Source organism: Sprattus sprattus (assembly GCF_963457725.1).
Source record: "Sprattus sprattus genome assembly, chromosome: 19".
In the NCBI taxonomy this organism is placed as follows: domain Eukaryota; kingdom Metazoa; phylum Chordata; class Actinopteri; order Clupeiformes; family Clupeidae; genus Sprattus; species Sprattus sprattus.
In genome coordinates this window covers 16,470,291-16,487,757 of record NC_137917.1, presented here as the reverse complement: position 1 = coordinate 16,487,757, position 17,467 = coordinate 16,470,291, and the positions used below count along the sequence as shown (strand labels likewise).

The following is a 17,467-nucleotide window of genomic DNA, read 5'->3' as shown; positions in this document are numbered from 1 at the left end:
TGTTTGACCCCGCTGTGATCTAATCGGCATAATTCATGTCATGGTGTTTCATGTTGTCACCCGCTTGTTCAATTCATGTTCACTTTAGAAAGACAAAAAGCTGATGAAAAGCCACTGATGAACAAAAGGCTGGTACTATGTCAGGGCAATTTATAATGATAGCATCTCTGGTAGTGGGGGTCTTCTGAAATTGTTCCGGTTTGATGTATGTGATGTCATGCCCTGAAACACAGGCCCGCAAGGTTAACTTTGACAAGGCCAACGGTCTGCTGGAGATCCTGTTCGACCAGCTGTCCAAGGAGGACGAGGGCTCCTACACCGCGCAACTGAGAGACGGCCGTGCCAAGAACCAGTTCACCCTGGTGTTTGTGGATGAGAGTGAGTTCACCCTCTGATGTCATTGAACCAGATTGCCATTGAGAATGTGAGGGGCGTACAGTTTGAAATCAGAGCATTTGCATAAAGCAAGGTACACGTGTCTGTAAAGCCCTAGGGAACTGATCAAGAGAATATGCAGCAGGATGGTAATGATCACGTCATGATCTAATTTCAGTCCTCAGGTGAATCATTTAGCATTTGTATTCTGTATTGTCCTTACCCCATGGACATTTGCATGAACATTATGCCAGGTCGTTCCACACGGTTATAAATAACACTCTGGGGCAAATGTACTGTAAGTACATATTCATGATTAACTCCCACTTTTAATCTAAGTTCAAGAAAAAGTGCATTGGACTTTGCCACTTATAGAAATTGCTATTCTGGCAGACTGTGACTTTATATCTCTGGCAGTATCAATTTTGTGTAAGGCTTACATCATAGCTTCACGTTGTTGTATATGCAGCACTATGACTATACTGTTGCATGTGCAAATGTGCCATTTACTGAAAACCTGTTTTGAATTTGGGCAGAATTCCGGCAGACTTTGGCCAAATCCCAGGCTAACAGACGTGACTGGAAGAGAAAAGTGGGTGAGTGACCTCCTGGACGTGTACCTGACCGTGTCCCTTCATCTCAGGGCCCCTCTGGCCAATCATAGCTCTCGATCAAGTGGGGTCAGGGTTCTAAGAGTTATAGGCCCAGTGCCCCCTTATGACTGTGGAACACCCTTATCAGTGAACCAGAGAGACTTCCATTATTCTCTCTCTCCAAGGACTGAAGCCCAGGATTGATCCTGGTACTATGTGAAACCCACATTCGTTTCCCATTGGTTTTCTTGTTAATGTACAAGTTTTGCAGTAGCTTGCCTTTTACTTTTACAAGGACTTTTACATTCACTTTTACACGTTTTTTCAAAGCACAAAATGCATAACAGAGTTGTGGCACATAAAGGTATTTCATTTTGTCTCTTGGACAATGTAATCATCAGATATATTCAGAAATGTTCCCTGTGTCTTTTTCTCCTTAGGACCTCACTTTGAGCAGTTTTTGTCTTGGGTCGTGACATCAGACTGTGAAATGATAATGACATGCAAGGTAATCCATCACTCTGACACTTCTTCAAAAGAGACAGAGAAAGAGAGATAGAGATAGTGAGAGTGTGTGTGTGTGTGTGTGTGTGTGTGAACGAGAGAGAGAGAGAGAGATTGTATGTGTGTGTGTGTGAGAGACAGAGAGAGAGTGTGTGTGTGTGTGTGTGTGTGTGTGAGAGAGAGAGAGAGAGAGAGCGAGAGTCTTTGTGTGTATGTGTGTGTGTGTGTAGTATATCCATCAATGGTTTATCAGTATGCATATGACATACCATGCCACTCCATCACTTAATGTGAATCCATTATCTGAGGATAGGTGACCAACTTGAACAAAGACTCCACGCTGAAGTGGTATAAGGATGGGGTAGAGCTGAAACAGGTGGTCACTGAGCCCTCTGGCGTTAGCTCCTTAACCATTGCTCAGGTGAGTAGCATCGCAACATCACAACATCACAACATCACAACATCACAACATCACAACATCACAACATCACAACATCACAACATCACAGCACATCCACAGAGTAGGCTGAAGGTTGGTTGTTCACCCAGCATCAATAAATAGGCAAAACAACCCCTGCGCAGTCATCATCAACAGGTGTCACAGTGTCGCTATAAAGTGGAGAGGCTGCTTCTTTATCATCAGCTGGTGTCTTGCTATTTTACTAAGCATGTCTCATATTAATTGTATAACTCAAGACACTGTGTCTGGACACAGCATGTTCACAGCATAAACAAAACAATTCACACAGTGGCAAAGGTAGCAAAGTATCGCCATTCAAGGTAGAGTATATGACTTCATCACCTGCCAATGTCTTACATTTTATTGCGTCTCATATTAATCATACTGATACTGACCAAAGGAAGGCTTACCTTAAAAGCAAGGAAGCAAGGCAGTTACATTACGGACACCCAATCATTGACTGTCAGTCGGTGCCCTGGCAAAAGGAACCCTGACGTTGCACTTTAAGATAAAGTCAGGGATAGTACTGGGGTCAGGCCATTATCAAAAACAGCGTGACATCAAAGTGCAATAACACACCACTGCATGGTGCAAAACACAAAGACTGACTGGATTCCTCTGGCATTGGATTGCCAAAGGAACCGGGGCAGTTGTTCTTTTTCCCCTACCACACTAAAGTCATGCTTATTCACTGGATAGCGCGCCCCACAAACACAACCCTCCTGACGGACTGCTCTCTAAGAGAGTGCACTGAGGACTCTAAGGAGTTGAACAAATGTACATGTCAGGTCCTTTTTTATACTTTTTTTTATGTTGTTGTTGTTTTTGGTAAGATGGAGTTTGAGTCTGCAAACCCTCTGTTCATTACTGCTTTAACATGTGATGAGTTGGACTGAGCTGCGTTCCTCCACCAGGTGACCAAGGGGGAGGCAGGTGTGTATCGGGCGGTGGTGTCCGACAGCCGAGGGGAGGATGAGAGCGTTGTGGAGATGCTGGGCGATGGTGAGGCTTGTGACGGTGGATCAAAGAGCTTCTGCTTTGTTCTTCAGTCAGTTACTGCAAAAATGATGATTCTCAAAATGCTGTTTGTGTTTCTGCAGAGTTCGACCGGCTGATGCAGAGCCTGGGTAAAATGAGCGGTGAGTGTTCTGGCTGCTGTTGTGCTTGGGTGCTCTCTCTGAACTGAATTTACAAAGTAGCCAGAAAGTAGGAAATGGTTTAGTTTACCCTGGAGCAGATGGGGCCCTCTTCTTACATTAAGAGCTCTTATGCAGACCGTCTTGTCTTCTGTGTCTTCTGTGTGTGTGTGTGTGTGTGTATGTGTGTGTATGTGTGTGTGTGTGTGTGTGTGTGTGTGTGTGTGTGTGTGTGTGTGGGTAGCTCAGGAAATACTTCAAGGTGCGTGTGTGCGTGCGTGCGTGCATGCGTGCGTGTGTTTATGCGTGTGTGCGTGTGTGTGTTTGTGCGTGTGCATGTGTGTATGTGTGGTGTATTTTTTATGAGTACTTGTGTGTCTTCTCATGCCTTATATGTCACACAGCCCTGTCTGCCAGTCCAATGAGGATCCAGTGCACTGCCGTAGGCTTTAAGCTGTACTGTTCCCTGAAGTATTTCCTGAGCTACCTACAGACCAGCTGGCACTTCAAGTAAGTGCGGCCATTTATGCAACTCTATAACTCAAAGCCTTAAGAGTGAAGAGTGAAAACGTGACATGAGGATCAATTTTGAGTTGCTGCTTTTGCAGTCAAACATTCTTCTGCTGTGGCATTTTTTTTGCATTTTTTTTGCATGTTACACATATCTCTGTATCTCTCAGGTATTGAATACGCCTGGCTTTGTGCGTGAGTTTGCTCACAAATACCCAAATTAAATGTATGTAATGAATAAGGTTACTTAAAATGTGCTATCTTAATTGAGATGAGCTATCGATAGATAGATAGATAGCTAGATAAACAGCAGATAGACCGATTTTTATTTATTTTTGTCTCTTGTAATCATTCGTTGGTACTGTGGTCTGTTTCAGGGAGAGGAGGATCGATCTAGACGAGAGGACAAAGCCTGGAACTAGCATGCTGAAGGTGTGGATTGAGATCTTCCACCCCACTGAGAGCGATAAGGGGAAGTACACTCTGGAGATGTTTGATGGTGTGGACACACATAAACGCTCACTGGACCTGTCTGGCCAAGGTAATGAGCCACGCCGTGCCATATGGCTAATGTCCCCTCAGAAAACAACTGGGAGGGCGACTATTAACATTACAGCCATTACAGGCACTCATATTTTCAAAACATAATTTCTCTCCTTGTCTCTCTGTCCTTTTGAAGCATTTGATGATGCCTTGTTGGAATACCAGAGACTGAAGTAAACATTTTTCTATGCTTTGCATGTTTACTGTGGTGCAGCTTATATCGACTAGCATGTGTGTGAAAATGCTCACTGCATGTCCTTATTATGTGACACTATCCCTTTTTTACTTGGCTGGAGCACCATGCTAATGTGCTGTTTAGTAGAATTGTATTAATGGTGTGATTCTTTCTTCCTTCAGGCAAGTTGCGGTAGCTGAGAGAAGTAAGGCCTATTTTATGTAATACTGTATGTGCAGTCATTCTTGTTCTTATATAATCTGTGCTGTGAAGCAGCTAAATGGGAGCACTGCAGATGTCTAATGTAATCCTGCTTAATTCCCCTCTCGCAGACCGAGCTCGAGTAACCAAGGGCCTGCCTGACGTTGTGGCTATCATGGAGGAAAAGGTGTGATGTGAAATTTAATGAACCATTTCATGTCTACAAGAGACTTGCAGTTCTTGGACTGAGAAGTTCAAGTGTGAAATGGATTACATCCATTTATAACATAAAAAGAGTCAAAAGTGGCAGCGTACAGTACATTTGCAGTTAAATCATTTCTTTGAACTCAACCAGTGACTTGATGACCTTGAGTAAGTGTGTGGAGCTCAAAGACACTTTCAGAACATGAGTATTATTATTTTTTCAAACACATTACAGTCCTGCAGCAGTAAAAAAAAGGGACATTTATTGCACTACTTCTCACATTTAAGCAGAGTTCTTGGTGACCTCAATCATTTTTTTTATCTCTACCTATATTTCCACCCTCTAACAGTCCCTGTGTCTCACCTGCTTTGCCGACGGAGATCCGGCGCCAGAGATGTTCTGGCTGAAGAATGACAGAGAAGTAGTCACCAGAGACCAGTACCATGTCGCCAAGGAGCCCAAGTGCAGCACCATCACCATCAACAAAGTCACTATGGAAGACTCCGGCAACTACAGCATCTTTGTACGCAACCAGTATGGCAGTGAAACGGTCAATGTGACCGTTAGTGTTTATAAGCATGGGGAAAAGCCCCGCGCTGACGCAGTGGAGATGTAGTGTTATTAAAGCCTGTGACTTTCAAGGGAGGGCCTACTGTTTGGCATCTTCATAGTTGCTTTCATCAGAAATGCTATTAGGAATCAGATGCACTTCTTACACACTGCTTTAAGTTGCATTATTGCTTGTTTGTGTGTTATGGTGTGTCGGCTTTTCACAGTAACACCCAAATAAAAAATATATATACATCAGTATGAAATTGTGTTCCTCCATCTGAATAAGTGGCAATTTGCCTGTGTATTATCTTGAACAACAAAGTAATTCACAAGTGCACCTGTTCAACTTCTGTTCAGTTCACACATTAAGTTGAGTCAGGACATCTTGATAAAATGTTGTAGGGGTGTAAGATTTAAGCAGCCTATACAGGCCCACTGACATAATTCATTAAATCAAGGGAATCAAAAGAACATGTTTATATATATATTTTATGAATGTCTGAAATATGTAAAATGATAAATGCCCCAGATGCTTACACTAATTAGGCTAAGACTTTATCTTAGAGACATTACAGATGAAATTCAAATTCAGTCTTTCTAATTGTTCAGTGTACATGATCCTGGGTTTGATTCCCGCATGGGATGCGGTTGGTACTGGGGGCAGGTTCTCCCCAGGCCTTCAGTGTTCAGGTGGGCTATCTCCTTGGCCTTTCTGTGTGGAGTTTGCATGTTCTCCCTGTGTTCACAAGGAGTTTCCTGCACTAAGAACCCCAACAGAAAAACATGCAGAATAGAACACTCTCCTGTCTGTCCCTGACCAAAACGGACGGATCATTGACTTGGTCCCCGGGCGCCATAAAGGCTGCCCACTGATCCTGGGGTCCTGGAGGAAGGACAGTCCCGGATGGGAAAAATGCAGAGAAAAAATTCACTGTGACCTCGGCATGCGTGTGTGTGTGTGTCCCGTGTCGCCACCCTAAATGCCCGTGTGTGTTGCTTTGTGTCGTTTGTGCCAAATAAACTGACTTTGACTTTGAACGTCAACTTAACCAAACCCAACCCCTGACTTTAACCTTCACCAGAAATTGTAGTTAACAACAGATAGTTTGTTTATAATCTGAGCATCTGTAGATAGTCTATAGGGCAGTCGTTCTTAACCAGGGTTCGATCGAACCCCAGGGGTTCGTTGAGTCACTCTCAGGGGTTCGGCAGGGGTCAAGAAGACACACAAAGTATGAGCCCGGTTCACACTAGCAATGTCGGGCCGTTTTTATACATACCTAAGTTTTGAAGAAATCATATTTTATTTTTCAAATTAGGAAGGGTTCGGCGAATGCACTGATGAAGCTTGCAGGGTTCAGTACCTCCAATAAGGTTAAAAACCACTGCTATAGGGGAACATCCAAATAAAGTGTGCCACTAATTAGTATTGCCCTAATTCAAAAATTCAATTACACTGAAATGTATATTTTATTATGCTTGTCATGCTGTCCATATATTTTTAGACCATTACACAGGGTTTCGCACAACACCCTTGTCTAAGTCACTGTCATTTCAGTACAGCAGCCTGTGAAAATGACCACAAAAGTAACCATCTATGTAGGACTCTCTTTTACAGGCCAACAGTAATCATCTTTTCTTATCTGGTGCTTATAAAGTGATTTCAAAACAGATTCACATTCAATTCTCACTCTGTCTCTCTCCTTCAGATATACATTTGTAACAACATTTTATAACTGTGTGAATGGGCCTACTTTATGTATTCATTGTGCAACCTGAGTTACCCGACATATTCTGTGCAAATATAAAAGCAAACAGTCCTCTGTGTCATTCACCCATGCATTGTAGTTTTAACCATTGATTTTCAGGCATAACCTGAAGTTTGGGGTTACATTTCTCTGGTATGAAATATTGCCCTGTGGAAGAAAACACTGAAGGAAGGAAAACAGACAGCCCAACAACATAGCTGCAGTCATAGTATGTGGACTCCTTCTGCAGTGCTACACTTGTAGCAGCAATTGCAGCTGTGTAAACACAGCCACCATATGTATTCTCATTGCATCACCAGTTCTTTTGTTAATTTCAGGATGAGTGCATGGGTGGTTCAGGTTTCATAATGTAAATCCCCAGTGGTCTCATGAATAGTCCCTTTGTAAACTGGCTTGAATAATTAATGTGTGCATATCACAGACATGCTTCAGAGCACATTGTGGAAATACTCCTTTATTAAGATGGGAATGAGAGCTGAGTAGAATGCCGGGCAAGTGAACGCAGGGTTGTTCAAACAGAGGCCATCTCTCCAGAGTTTGAGCGTTAATGATTAGATGCACGTTGACAGGTACCTAGCTGGTATAAATATCGGGCCTGCTATCCACCGCTTCTTCACTTTGTGCTTGGCTTCATACATCTCTCGGGCTCCGACCCATTTGGTGAAGGGAAAACAGAAGGGGAAGACAACAACAATCCAACATGGCATTCAGTGGAACGTGGCAAGTGTACACACAGGAGAACTATGAAGAATTCCTCAGAGCCATCTGTAAGTTCTTTAAGTGCAGCACTGTTACAGGGATCCAGAATATACCTGTCCTATGCATTGCACACCTGTTATAATCATTCGTTGTTGCACTTGCATACAGGTGCATACACTATTCAGTGCAGAATAAGTCTCCATTATACTACTCTTCCATAGCCTATGTGACACCAGTGACACCTAATGGTTTGAGCTCCAAATACATTTCATGATGAAAGTCTCCACCGCTGCCTCTAAGTGTTCCTTTTCCCATCAGCTCTCCCTGAGGATGTAATCAAAATGGCCAAGGACATCAAACCTGTGACCGAGATCAAGCAGACCGGCAATGACTTTGTCATCACCTCTAAGACCCCTCACCAGTCTGTCACCAACTCCTTCACCATTGGCAAAGAAAGCGAAATTACCACCATGGATGGAAAGAAGCTCAAGGTAATTGTTGTTAAGAGAGTTATAAAATATGAGACATTCTGACCATTTGATATCATTTAATTTCTGTAAGTATCATACCGATAACAAAATGTATTGATTACTCATCACTGACAGTCTGACGCCTGATGTGGAATTCCCGATGATTGATGTAATGTTTTCAATTTGTAAGACGCACACTTATGTAAAAGCACAAACCCACATGTCTGTAGGTAGGAGAGTAAATGTGTAAATGTCTACTTACCTTACTACTTGTTTCTCCTTTTCATGGCAGTGCACTGTCCAACTGCAGGGAGGGAAACTCATCTGTAAGACAGAGAAGTTCTCTCATGCTCAGGAGATTGTCGGGGGAGAGATGGTGGAGGTCAGTGTCACTTTTGACTTTGACTTATTTAACAAATCATCAGTGCTCATGGTAATAATTCAAAGTATTTCAAGTAGCAAATGTTATTTGATTTCTTTTCCTCCACCATTTTGTATCCTCTGCAGCACATGACAGTAGGAGCAGTAACCATGGTCAGAAGAAGCAAGAAAGTATGAGGACAGCTGTCACGAGGATATTTAAATAAACTGTCTCATATGAGACCAAAATTGATATAAACTGACCATTGTGTTGATTTCATACGCCATAAACAAACAGGTTGTTCTGATGAGAGATGTATATGCTTATTTGGAAAATCTTCCTTTCTATAATAACTTAGTGAAAGTATATTATATAAACTGTAACATGTGTATGTATTATTAATTACATTTAAACCAAACAAACCTAGTAGGATTCATTGTTGGATTTATTCCAAAAATAGCACTGCGATAGCTAAGAGGTGCTTTTTTTATATCTAGCCAAGAGGTGCGGTTTGGTCTGATCTGATCTAGTGACGTGGTGGTATAGCACAATCTGCGCATGCGGATAAGGCACAACTGACGAGTGGCGACGTGTGCTAGGTGCCTTTCCTCGCTTCCCCGAATTTGTAAGCGGATTAAGAAATTGTAAAAATGGCCAGATACCTAAGGCCACCAAATACATCTCTCTTCATCCGAAACATTTCTGACGAATCCAGGTAAGACCTTGTACTACGATTAAGCTACATTTAACTTCACCAAACCGAAACGTTATAAATGCTAGGATAGCATAGCTAGCTTGCACACCTGTGCAGATTGGTCCTCCATCTGAGCCCTCCATGTTAGTCCATAAACTATTCAGGCGTTTAGTGAATAATCTTCTTCACGTTGAAGTTCAACGTATATGCAAAGCCAGATTGGCACGCTTACCAGTTAAATTATAAACAAGAGATATATTCCGCGTATGTTTACACACAATGTTTCGGTCACTGTAGAAATTGCATAGTGAAACCAGCGATAATTTGGCTAACGTTAGCATACACGTATGTTTTCGGCTAGAATAGCTAGCTTGCTAATTGCGTAGCAATGGTTTGTTTAGTATACTACCCAATTTAAGAAGTGATTTGCACAGTTTGTTAGCAGAATTTGTATCGACATTACTAATAGTGCAAGTGAACACCATTACCACTCATTTGCACCAGTTAATATGTGATAACCCCCGTATCAAGCCATGTTTGCTAACCCGAACGGCTAACATTGCTCGCAAAAACAAACTGTTTTGAGTTCCATGGCAACCCTGGAATGGACATGGTAAGGGCTAGTTTTTCTAAAGCGACAAATGGAACAAAGACCCTTACCTATTTAGATAAAGCAATACGCATGATTTAACCTAAGTTAACCGAACACCAAGTGACTCGCGTTTACTAGTCCTGTTGAAATCATTCACTCATAGTTGAAGTAATGGTGTGCCTGTATTTGGCAAGGTGTGTAGGCACACATGCATCCTAAAAATAGACACGGCAGAGGCATCTCGACCACGCAACCGGTCGGGTGGTCAGGGGCTGATAGTTTTATCCAATTTAGTCTGACCTAAATACCTTCCTAACTATTGTAACTTTACCAATTCACTTGCATAACCATGTAACGACATTTTGGCAGGATATCATATTTTCGCAGAAATAATTCAGATTAATGCCTGACTGACCAATATAGGATTTCTAATAGCTATTTCGACATTTGAGAATTTAAAAATTCGATAATTTTGAACAGAAACACAACAGATTTTCTCCGAACAGTTAGGTGAGTGATTTAAGAGTTCTGATCAAGATTGCACTTAATAAATAATTATCTGGTTGCCTAAACAACGGCACTGCTTTGTGGACAGTAAATTATATTAATATCTACAGGTATTGAATTATTGTTGTTTGCTAGGTCAAACTCTTTTACACTAACAATATATTCACTTATTCAGTTTCAATTCTTTACAAGCTTCCAGAAAATATTTGTCAACCATTTTTTTATCACCCCTCAAAAAACAAAATTATTGGGCAGTAGTTCAGTTACTTGGTACAACTGCTTTTCTGTTTCACAAGTAAACCAACAATCAAGCCTCCATCACTCAACTAATGCTAACGCAATTTTGATGTTGAATGTAAGCTGTGTTGACTGATGGTAGCCTACGTGTACTAACAATACAGCATCAAATACAGGCATGGCTGACATGAAAATTCTCAGGTTTATTTAGGCTTAACGGGGAAGTGGTGTGCGGCGATCGTATCATATCACGTTATTTGGGCCACGGTATGACGGGAGAGTCTCTGTAGCCAGCATGGCCCTGTAAATGTATTTTCGACTCTTGACTTCCTTCCCAATTTCTGCTGTGATGCAAGATAAGAACAAGGTCTTGTTCCATCTTTTAGACGAACGAAATACTTGGCACCACTGTATTGCGATAGTAGGTTGCTGTAAAATATCGCTGTACTACATTGTATCGGTTATTACATTTTTATGCTTCCACCTTTTATCATTTTAGTAATGAATTTATGTGAAAATGATCACCCTACCATGAAGACAGACCAGATTCATAGCTGCGTTGCCAGAGCCATAGTGTGCCTTCTGGTGGACAAACTATGCAACAACACCGGTAATTTAGTTAAGTGAATCTTCGCTTCACTTAAAAAAAATATAGTTAATTTATCAATCGTTGCGATAGATCGTCAATTAGCTTATCGGTCGGGCTCAGATTAAGACTTGAGTCCCCAACATATAAGATAGAGTTAGTTTTTTTTACAATCTCATGTGTGAATGAAATGTGATTTGTGTGAAATTTAACATGTTTACAGGTGTTTGGGGTCCATATCAACAGGTCACTTTTACAGAAACTGACTTAGTCAGGTATTTTATGTTGTCAAGTCAAGTTAATGTGCTGTTATTTCACGGTACTTTAGGCCAGAGGATTTGCGTCGTGAGTTTGGTCGGTATGGACCTATTGTAGATGTCTACATTCCTGTTGACTTCCAATATCGTCGGCCAAGAGGATTTGCATACATTCAATATCCTTTGTAGCCTCTTATGCCTTCTGAGTGTGAGTCCAGAATTATGCATGAAAAGGTGGATTGCTCTTTATATTGTTTGTAAGATCAGTCTGCGTATCGCACCATAAAATGATCATCGTGGGTAAAAAGAGGAATGTTGACGTCAATATGTTCGCTCTCCATCTACTTTATGCAGTCAAGCTTGCTGAAAACATATTAATACATTTTGGCAATGGTTCCTAACTGCAATTTCTTCTGTTGTTGCCTCAGAAAATGTAAATACATACAGTTCTGGACACCCTCCCAACAAAGATCTCGTAAAGAGCGGTGTAGAGTAGATTCAAGCCCCGAAGAGACCATAAGGATTCCGGCTTCATGATAATTATCTTGTAGCCCAAACAACGGCTTTCTTTGTAGACAGTAAATTATATTAATATCTAGTATTGAAATATTGTTGTTTGCTAGGTAGAACTATGTTACAGTAACAGTATATTCACTTACTCGGTCTCAATTCTATACAAGCTTCCAGAAAATATTTTTCAACCATTTTATTACCCCTCAGAAAACATCTTTAGGGCAGAATCTTCGACTGACAACCCATGACATTGGCTGCCTTTGTGGCCATTTTAACTAACTTAGCAACTGTCAGTGATGTATCCAGAGATTGTGTGGGATATGATGAGGGAGAAAATTATTGGGCAATAGTTCAGTTACTTGGTACAACTGCTTTACTGTTTCACAAGTAAACCAATAATCAAGCCTCCATCACTCAACTAATGCTAACGCAATTTTGTTGTTGAATGTAAGCTGTGTTGACTGATGGTAGCCTACGTGTACTAACAATACAGCAGCAAATAAAGGCATGGCTGACATGAAAATTCTCAGGTTTATTTAGGTTTAACGGGGAAGTGGTGTGCGGCGATCGTATCATATCACGTTATTTGGGCCACGATATGACGGCAGAGTCTCTGTAGCCAGCATGGCGCTATAAATGTGTTCTCGACTCGGACTTCCTTTCCCAATTTCCGCCGTGACGTAAGATAAGAACGAGGTCTTGTGCCATCTTGTAAACTTGAGGTAATGTTATAAGAGGGGACATTTGTACAAAAATAAAAATAACATCATAATACGAAATAAATAAATATCGCAATACTTGGCACTGCTGTATTGCGATAGTATTGTGCTGGAAAATAATGTTGTACTACATTGTATCTATTTTTTATTTTTGCTTCCACCTCTATCATTTTAGTAATGCGTTTATGTAAAAATTATCACCCAACAATGAAGAGACAGACCAGACAGTGGTCAGAGATTCGTAACCGTGTTGCCAAAGCCGTAGTGTGCCCTCTTGTGGACAAACTATGCAACATCCACACCGGTAATTTAGTTAAGTCCGTCTTTGCTTCCCTTCGTTTAAAAAAAAAAAAAGAAAAGAAAATTGTCTATCAAGCGTTACGATAGATCGTCAATTGGTTTATCGGTCAGGCTCTGATTAAGACTTCAGTACCCAACATACCTGTGCAGAGGATAGTGGTTGTTCATTTACAATCTCATGTGTGAATGAAATGTGATTTGTGTAAAACTTAACACGTTTACAGGTTGGTGGGGTCCATATCAACAGGTCACAGAAACTGACTTAGTCAGGTATTTTATGTTGTAGACAGTCAAGTTAATGTGCTGTTATTTCACGGTGCTTTAGGCCAGAGGATTTGCGTCGTGAGTTTGGTCGGTATGGGCCTATTGTAGATGTCTACATTCCTGTTGACTTCAATAATCGTCGGCCAAGAGGATTTGCATACATTCAATATCCTTTGTAGCCTCTTGCCTTCTGAGTGTGATTCCAGAATTATGCATGAAGGACTGCTCTTTATATTGTTTGTAAGATCCGTCTGCGAATCACACCATAAAATGACCATTGTGGGTAAAAGGGGAATGTTGAAATGACCATTGTGGGTAAAAGAGGAATGTTGACGTCAATATGTTTGCTCTCCATCTGATTTATGAAGACAAGCTTGCAAAACATATTAATGCATTTTGGCAATGGCTCCTAACTGCAATTTCTTCTGTTGTTGCCTCAGAAAATGTAAAGACATACAGTTCTGGACACCCTCCCAACAAAGATCTTGTAAAGACCCATGTAGAGTAGATTCAAGCCCAAAAGAGACCGTAAGGATTCAGGCGTCAAGAAGTAGAAGGGAAAAGATGAAAGAGAAAAGTTAAAGCTTGAAGATTCAAAGAGGAACATAAAGGGGACCAGAGTGGGCGTTCCAAAGAGAGAAAAGAACAGAAATAATGGGGACAAAGTCGAGCAGGAAACACAAACCCCTGCCCCCCCCAAGGTCCTCTGGGAAGCACGTAAACAGCATAAAGGTCAAGCCGAAGGTCAAAGGTCAAGCATATTAAAGGTAATGAGTCTTAATATTTGTATCCTACCCAAGCTAGAGCGAATGCATTCACAAGATTTTTGTTTACATTTCCTTTTTTTGAAAATTAATTGACTTATACAAATAAAAAAGAGGCTGATTTTATCTTTTGACTGTTTGAAAATCACAAAACGTAAGTAAGAAAAATGTATAACAATAAACACTTCCCTTACATTGCTTTTATAAGCCTCAAGTGGAATCCCTATAACCCTAGTTTTTCCTGTGTACTGATACCTCTGTTAATCTTGTCACTATGCTCTTTGTTGTGCTGGTGACCATGCCATGTAAATTAATCAAAGTAAAACTAAAAGATGGTAGTTTCCCCCCCTTGCCCCATCCTGAACCCCCTTCTTGCCTAAGTACTGCACCAGTCAAAAACCTTAACCCCAGCAGCAAGTTTGAAGACGTGCGTGATGCCGAAGATGCTCTGCACAACCTGGACCGCAAGTGGGTGGCTGGCCGCCAGATCGAGATCCAGTTTGCCCAAGGAGATCGCAAGAGTGAGTCAGCGTGGTTCAATATCATGTTTGTTACGACGGTTGTAGTATTGCCACACATTTGGGTAACAGCTCAGGCCTTCTGCTATAAGAGCTCATGTTCTTGCATTAGTCTTGCAGGTTACTGTAGTCCACTTTCAAAGTTGCATGCATGGAGAATGGTAAGAAATGTCTCCCGGTGTCTAACCCATAGCATTCATGTCCCCCTGCAGCTCCTGGCCAGATGAAAACAAAGGAACGGCATTCCCCGCGCAGTTTCTCGCGCTACGATGACCACGAGCGCGGCGAAGGTCGCCGCAGGCGCTCTCGCAGCCGCAGCCACGAGCGCAGCCACGAGCGCCGCCGGTCTCGCAGCCCCTCATACGAGCGCAGCAGGCCCCGTCGCTCTGAGAGCCCTAGAGAGTAAGAGCATCACACTTTTCACATTCCACTTTTTGTCCGAAAGGGCACAGCCGAAGCTCAAAGCAGTCACTCTGTGCGTGTGTGCGTGTGTGCGTGTGTGCATGGGTCTGTAATTTGAGGGTGAATCACATTTTGAACTGTTTCTGTTGTGTGACTAAAATACTTAATAGCTGTAATGCTACACCACAGTACATCATTGATCTAGTCTAGTTTTCATCTTGAACAAACTCTTCAGGTCTTAGAAGTGAACGAATATCATCTTGAGGTGTGCAGCAGTTGTGTGAATGTTAAGTTGGCTTGTGAAAGATGTGTGCTCCATGGTCCTCTGCTTGATAAGGCATGTGCTGGTGTTTTTTCCCCTTTTGCAGGTCACGATCGCATGGAAGACACAGCAGACGCAGCAGAAGCCGTGAGAATGAAAGGTAGGCCTGCTGTGGACAGTAAAGCAGTTCACACGCACACACACACACGCACTGCCCTGATGGCACACAGCTGCTATAGTGGTTGTAAAAGAGTCAAAGGGTCTTAAGATTTGTGGAGACTTTTTATACCAGAGAAGCAAGACTTTTCACACCCCACTTCACAGCAAGGCAGACGTTTGAATGGCCTTCTGTTCACTAGTGCATAAACTCCTACAGAGTGCCAGGGTTGAGGCCTCAACCGTCTTTATTTTATCACGTTTATTTATTCATTTATGTCACCAGCCAAGGCAGTAGGTCAGAATTATTGCCATAAATATCTTGACAAAAAAACATTGATAATTGTACGTGTGACAATAATGGACAGTGAAAATATTTTACTTACTTAAGTAATTTAAGTATCTGTACAGTAAAATCTAACATTTACAAAAGAGTGTACAGTAGACACCTTTTGTTTTTTTTCTTGTTGCGGTACGTCGATGCCTCTTAATACTTTTGGTGTCCGTGCTTCAGTAATACACCGTTGAAAAATGGAAATATTTTGATGTGATTTATGGTGTTGGAATACCACATATTTAAAGCAGAGGAGATGTAGTTATGGATGGGGCATTGTCAATCCAAATTAATTAATTTTGATCAAGATCAGCATGCATTTTGACAATCCTAATTGGTTTCTATGTAATTTCAATAGAACATTTCCTTGCTGCCTTTCCCCTAACCTACCTGCAAGTCTTGTCCCAGGTCTGTGCTGTTACCTACCTGTTAGTTACTGTTATTTCAGTCAGTTTTGCCTTTTCATTGGCTCTCTATAGGTACAGGCCTCCTCAGCGGGAGCATCACCGAGCTCACCGTGGCAGTGGCGGTGGTGCAGGTGGCAGTGGTGCCGGTGCCTCTCACAGCCACACGCCGTCCCATTCCCCCTCCCCCAACAGGTTCAAAGCTAAGGGGCGCCGCACCCACTCGCCCTCCAAATCCCCAAGCCCCGCCGTGGAGGACTTCCGCCATACTTCTGGCTCACGTGAGGCTCCGAAGGAGTCTCGCATGCGCTCCCCATCCCGCTCCTGCTCGCGCTCTCTGTCCCGCTCCAGATCCCGCTCACGCTCCTGGGCTGGCCGCAAATCCGGGGGGCACTAAGGCACCCCAGCATGCCCCCCCCACCCCACAAGGGACACCTTTATTTTACCATTTTCTTACAACAGACATCTCTAACTACAGGCATTTAATATTCAGATTTTGAATGGAGTGACGCTAGGCCCTCTCCATCTTTAGTTGATGAGACAAGATCATGAGGTTTGTTTCTGAAGAGAAAACTGGTTGTAAGTTGTAAAAAGAGACATTATTTTTGACATGTTCTGAAATTGTAGTGTCCTGACATTTTTTTTTTTTCTTCAAGATTTTAAATTGCCTCTGTGCTTAGTCAGAGACTGTGAAATTTGGAAAATTCTTTCAAGCTAAATCTTTTTCTTCCAGGTCTAGAGAAAACGTTAACTTAAAGTCTGGGTCAGCCTTTTGTACTATAAATGGGAACTAGGTTTGTGCCGAAGCCAGTCATGTATGGTGTGACAAATTTGGTGGTTCTTTGTAAAGGTTTTGTAAGGTACATAGTTCTGCGCATCATTACTCCCTCATTTTGCAATACATGTGACGTATGACCCATTATAAAAAAACAAGTTTTTCTTCCTGATGTTTTCTTGCTTTGTTATGCTTACATAAACCACCAGGAATGATATATTTTGGAAAGTTGTACTAGAGTGAAGTTTGTTCCATCTGTTTCTTACTTTGTTTCATATGTCAATAAAGAGCTTTTTTTTCTAGTTCTGTGATTGTGGTACATCTTGCAAAAACACCTAAACATGATAAAAACAGCCACTCTTATTAGTGTGGATGCGGTTCAATGGTACAATTTATAGTGCTGCTTATAAAAAACATGACTAATCTACTAATCTAATTGCATTTATTGCAAATCGTTAGTAAAATGCTATACGTTCAGCTCTCTTTCCCTTGGGGTAGTGGGTGCCTCATGCCAAAAAGTCTTCGCTCAACCTTGAAAGTTGCCCTTTCTCCAATATAATAGGCATTTTCTTGCAGGCTAACATTTTACAACACTTATTTTTCTGGTTGTATGGTTTCTGTGAAGGAGTA

General features: G+C 41.8%; 3 protein-coding genes across 4 annotated transcripts in view; all 3 read left to right on the top strand.

Annotated features, from left to right (window-relative positions):
* Positions 1–5,509, top strand: part of myom3 (myomesin 3) — a 42,963-nt gene extending 37,454 nt beyond the window's left edge. The window contains exons 26-37 of the mRNA XM_080858465.1: positions 234–378; positions 912–971; positions 1,409–1,476; positions 1,786–1,893; positions 2,847–2,934; positions 3,033–3,071; positions 3,473–3,578; positions 3,956–4,119; positions 4,258–4,294; positions 4,479–4,501; positions 4,629–4,684; positions 5,052–5,509. Of these exons, the coding sequence (XP_080714591.1) occupies positions 234–378; positions 912–971; positions 1,409–1,476; positions 1,786–1,893; positions 2,847–2,934; positions 3,033–3,071; positions 3,473–3,578; positions 3,956–4,119; positions 4,258–4,294; positions 4,479–4,501; positions 4,629–4,684; positions 5,052–5,318 (1,161 nt within the window). The 3' untranslated portion in view covers positions 5,319–5,509. The remainder of the gene's footprint in view (positions 1–233; positions 379–911; positions 972–1,408; positions 1,477–1,785; positions 1,894–2,846; positions 2,935–3,032; positions 3,072–3,472; positions 3,579–3,955; positions 4,120–4,257; positions 4,295–4,478; positions 4,502–4,628; positions 4,685–5,051) is intronic.
* Positions 5,510–7,723: 2,214 nt separating this feature from the next.
* On the top strand, positions 7,724–8,750 carry fabp10a (fatty acid binding protein 10a, liver basic; the record flags this gene model as incomplete). The annotated part of the gene is made up of 4 exons (XM_080857443.1): positions 7,724–7,790; positions 8,041–8,213; positions 8,485–8,574; positions 8,700–8,750. The coding sequence occupies 4 exons, from the start codon at positions 7,724–7,726 to the stop codon at positions 8,748–8,750; spliced, it is 381 nt and encodes a 126-aa protein (XP_080713569.1).
* A 382-nt stretch (positions 8,751–9,132) lies between these two features.
* Positions 9,133–17,139, top strand: srsf10a (serine and arginine rich splicing factor 10a). Of its 2 annotated transcripts, none has more exons than XM_080857442.1 (5): positions 9,133–9,268; positions 13,663–14,507; positions 14,717–14,906; positions 15,275–15,328; positions 16,144–17,139. In XM_080857442.1, the coding sequence occupies exons 2-5, from the start codon at positions 14,261–14,263 to the stop codon at positions 16,457–16,459; spliced, it is 807 nt and encodes a 268-aa protein (XP_080713568.1). In that variant the 5' UTR covers positions 9,133–9,268; positions 13,663–14,260; the 3' UTR covers positions 16,460–17,139. The 2 variants fall into 2 exon arrangements, with proteins under 2 accessions (XP_080713568.1, XP_080713567.1); XM_080857441.1 differs by having other exon boundaries at positions 16,138–17,139.
* The last annotated feature ends 328 nt before the right edge of the window (positions 17,140–17,467 follow it).

Excerpts from the sequence above, each read along its gene's own strand:
- srsf10a (XM_080857441.1), top strand. The coding sequence starts at position 14,261 with ATGCTCTTTGTTGTGCTGGTGACCATGCCATGTAAATTAATCAAAGTA. Across the intron at positions 14,508-14,716 it reads TGCCCAAGGAGATCGCAAGA|CTCCTGGCCAGATGAAAACA; the intron begins GTGAGTCAGCGT and ends GTCCCCCTGCAG. Across the intron at positions 14,907-15,274 it reads CGCTCTGAGAGCCCTAGAGA|GTCACGATCGCATGGAAGAC; the intron begins GTAAGAGCATCA and ends CCCCTTTTGCAG.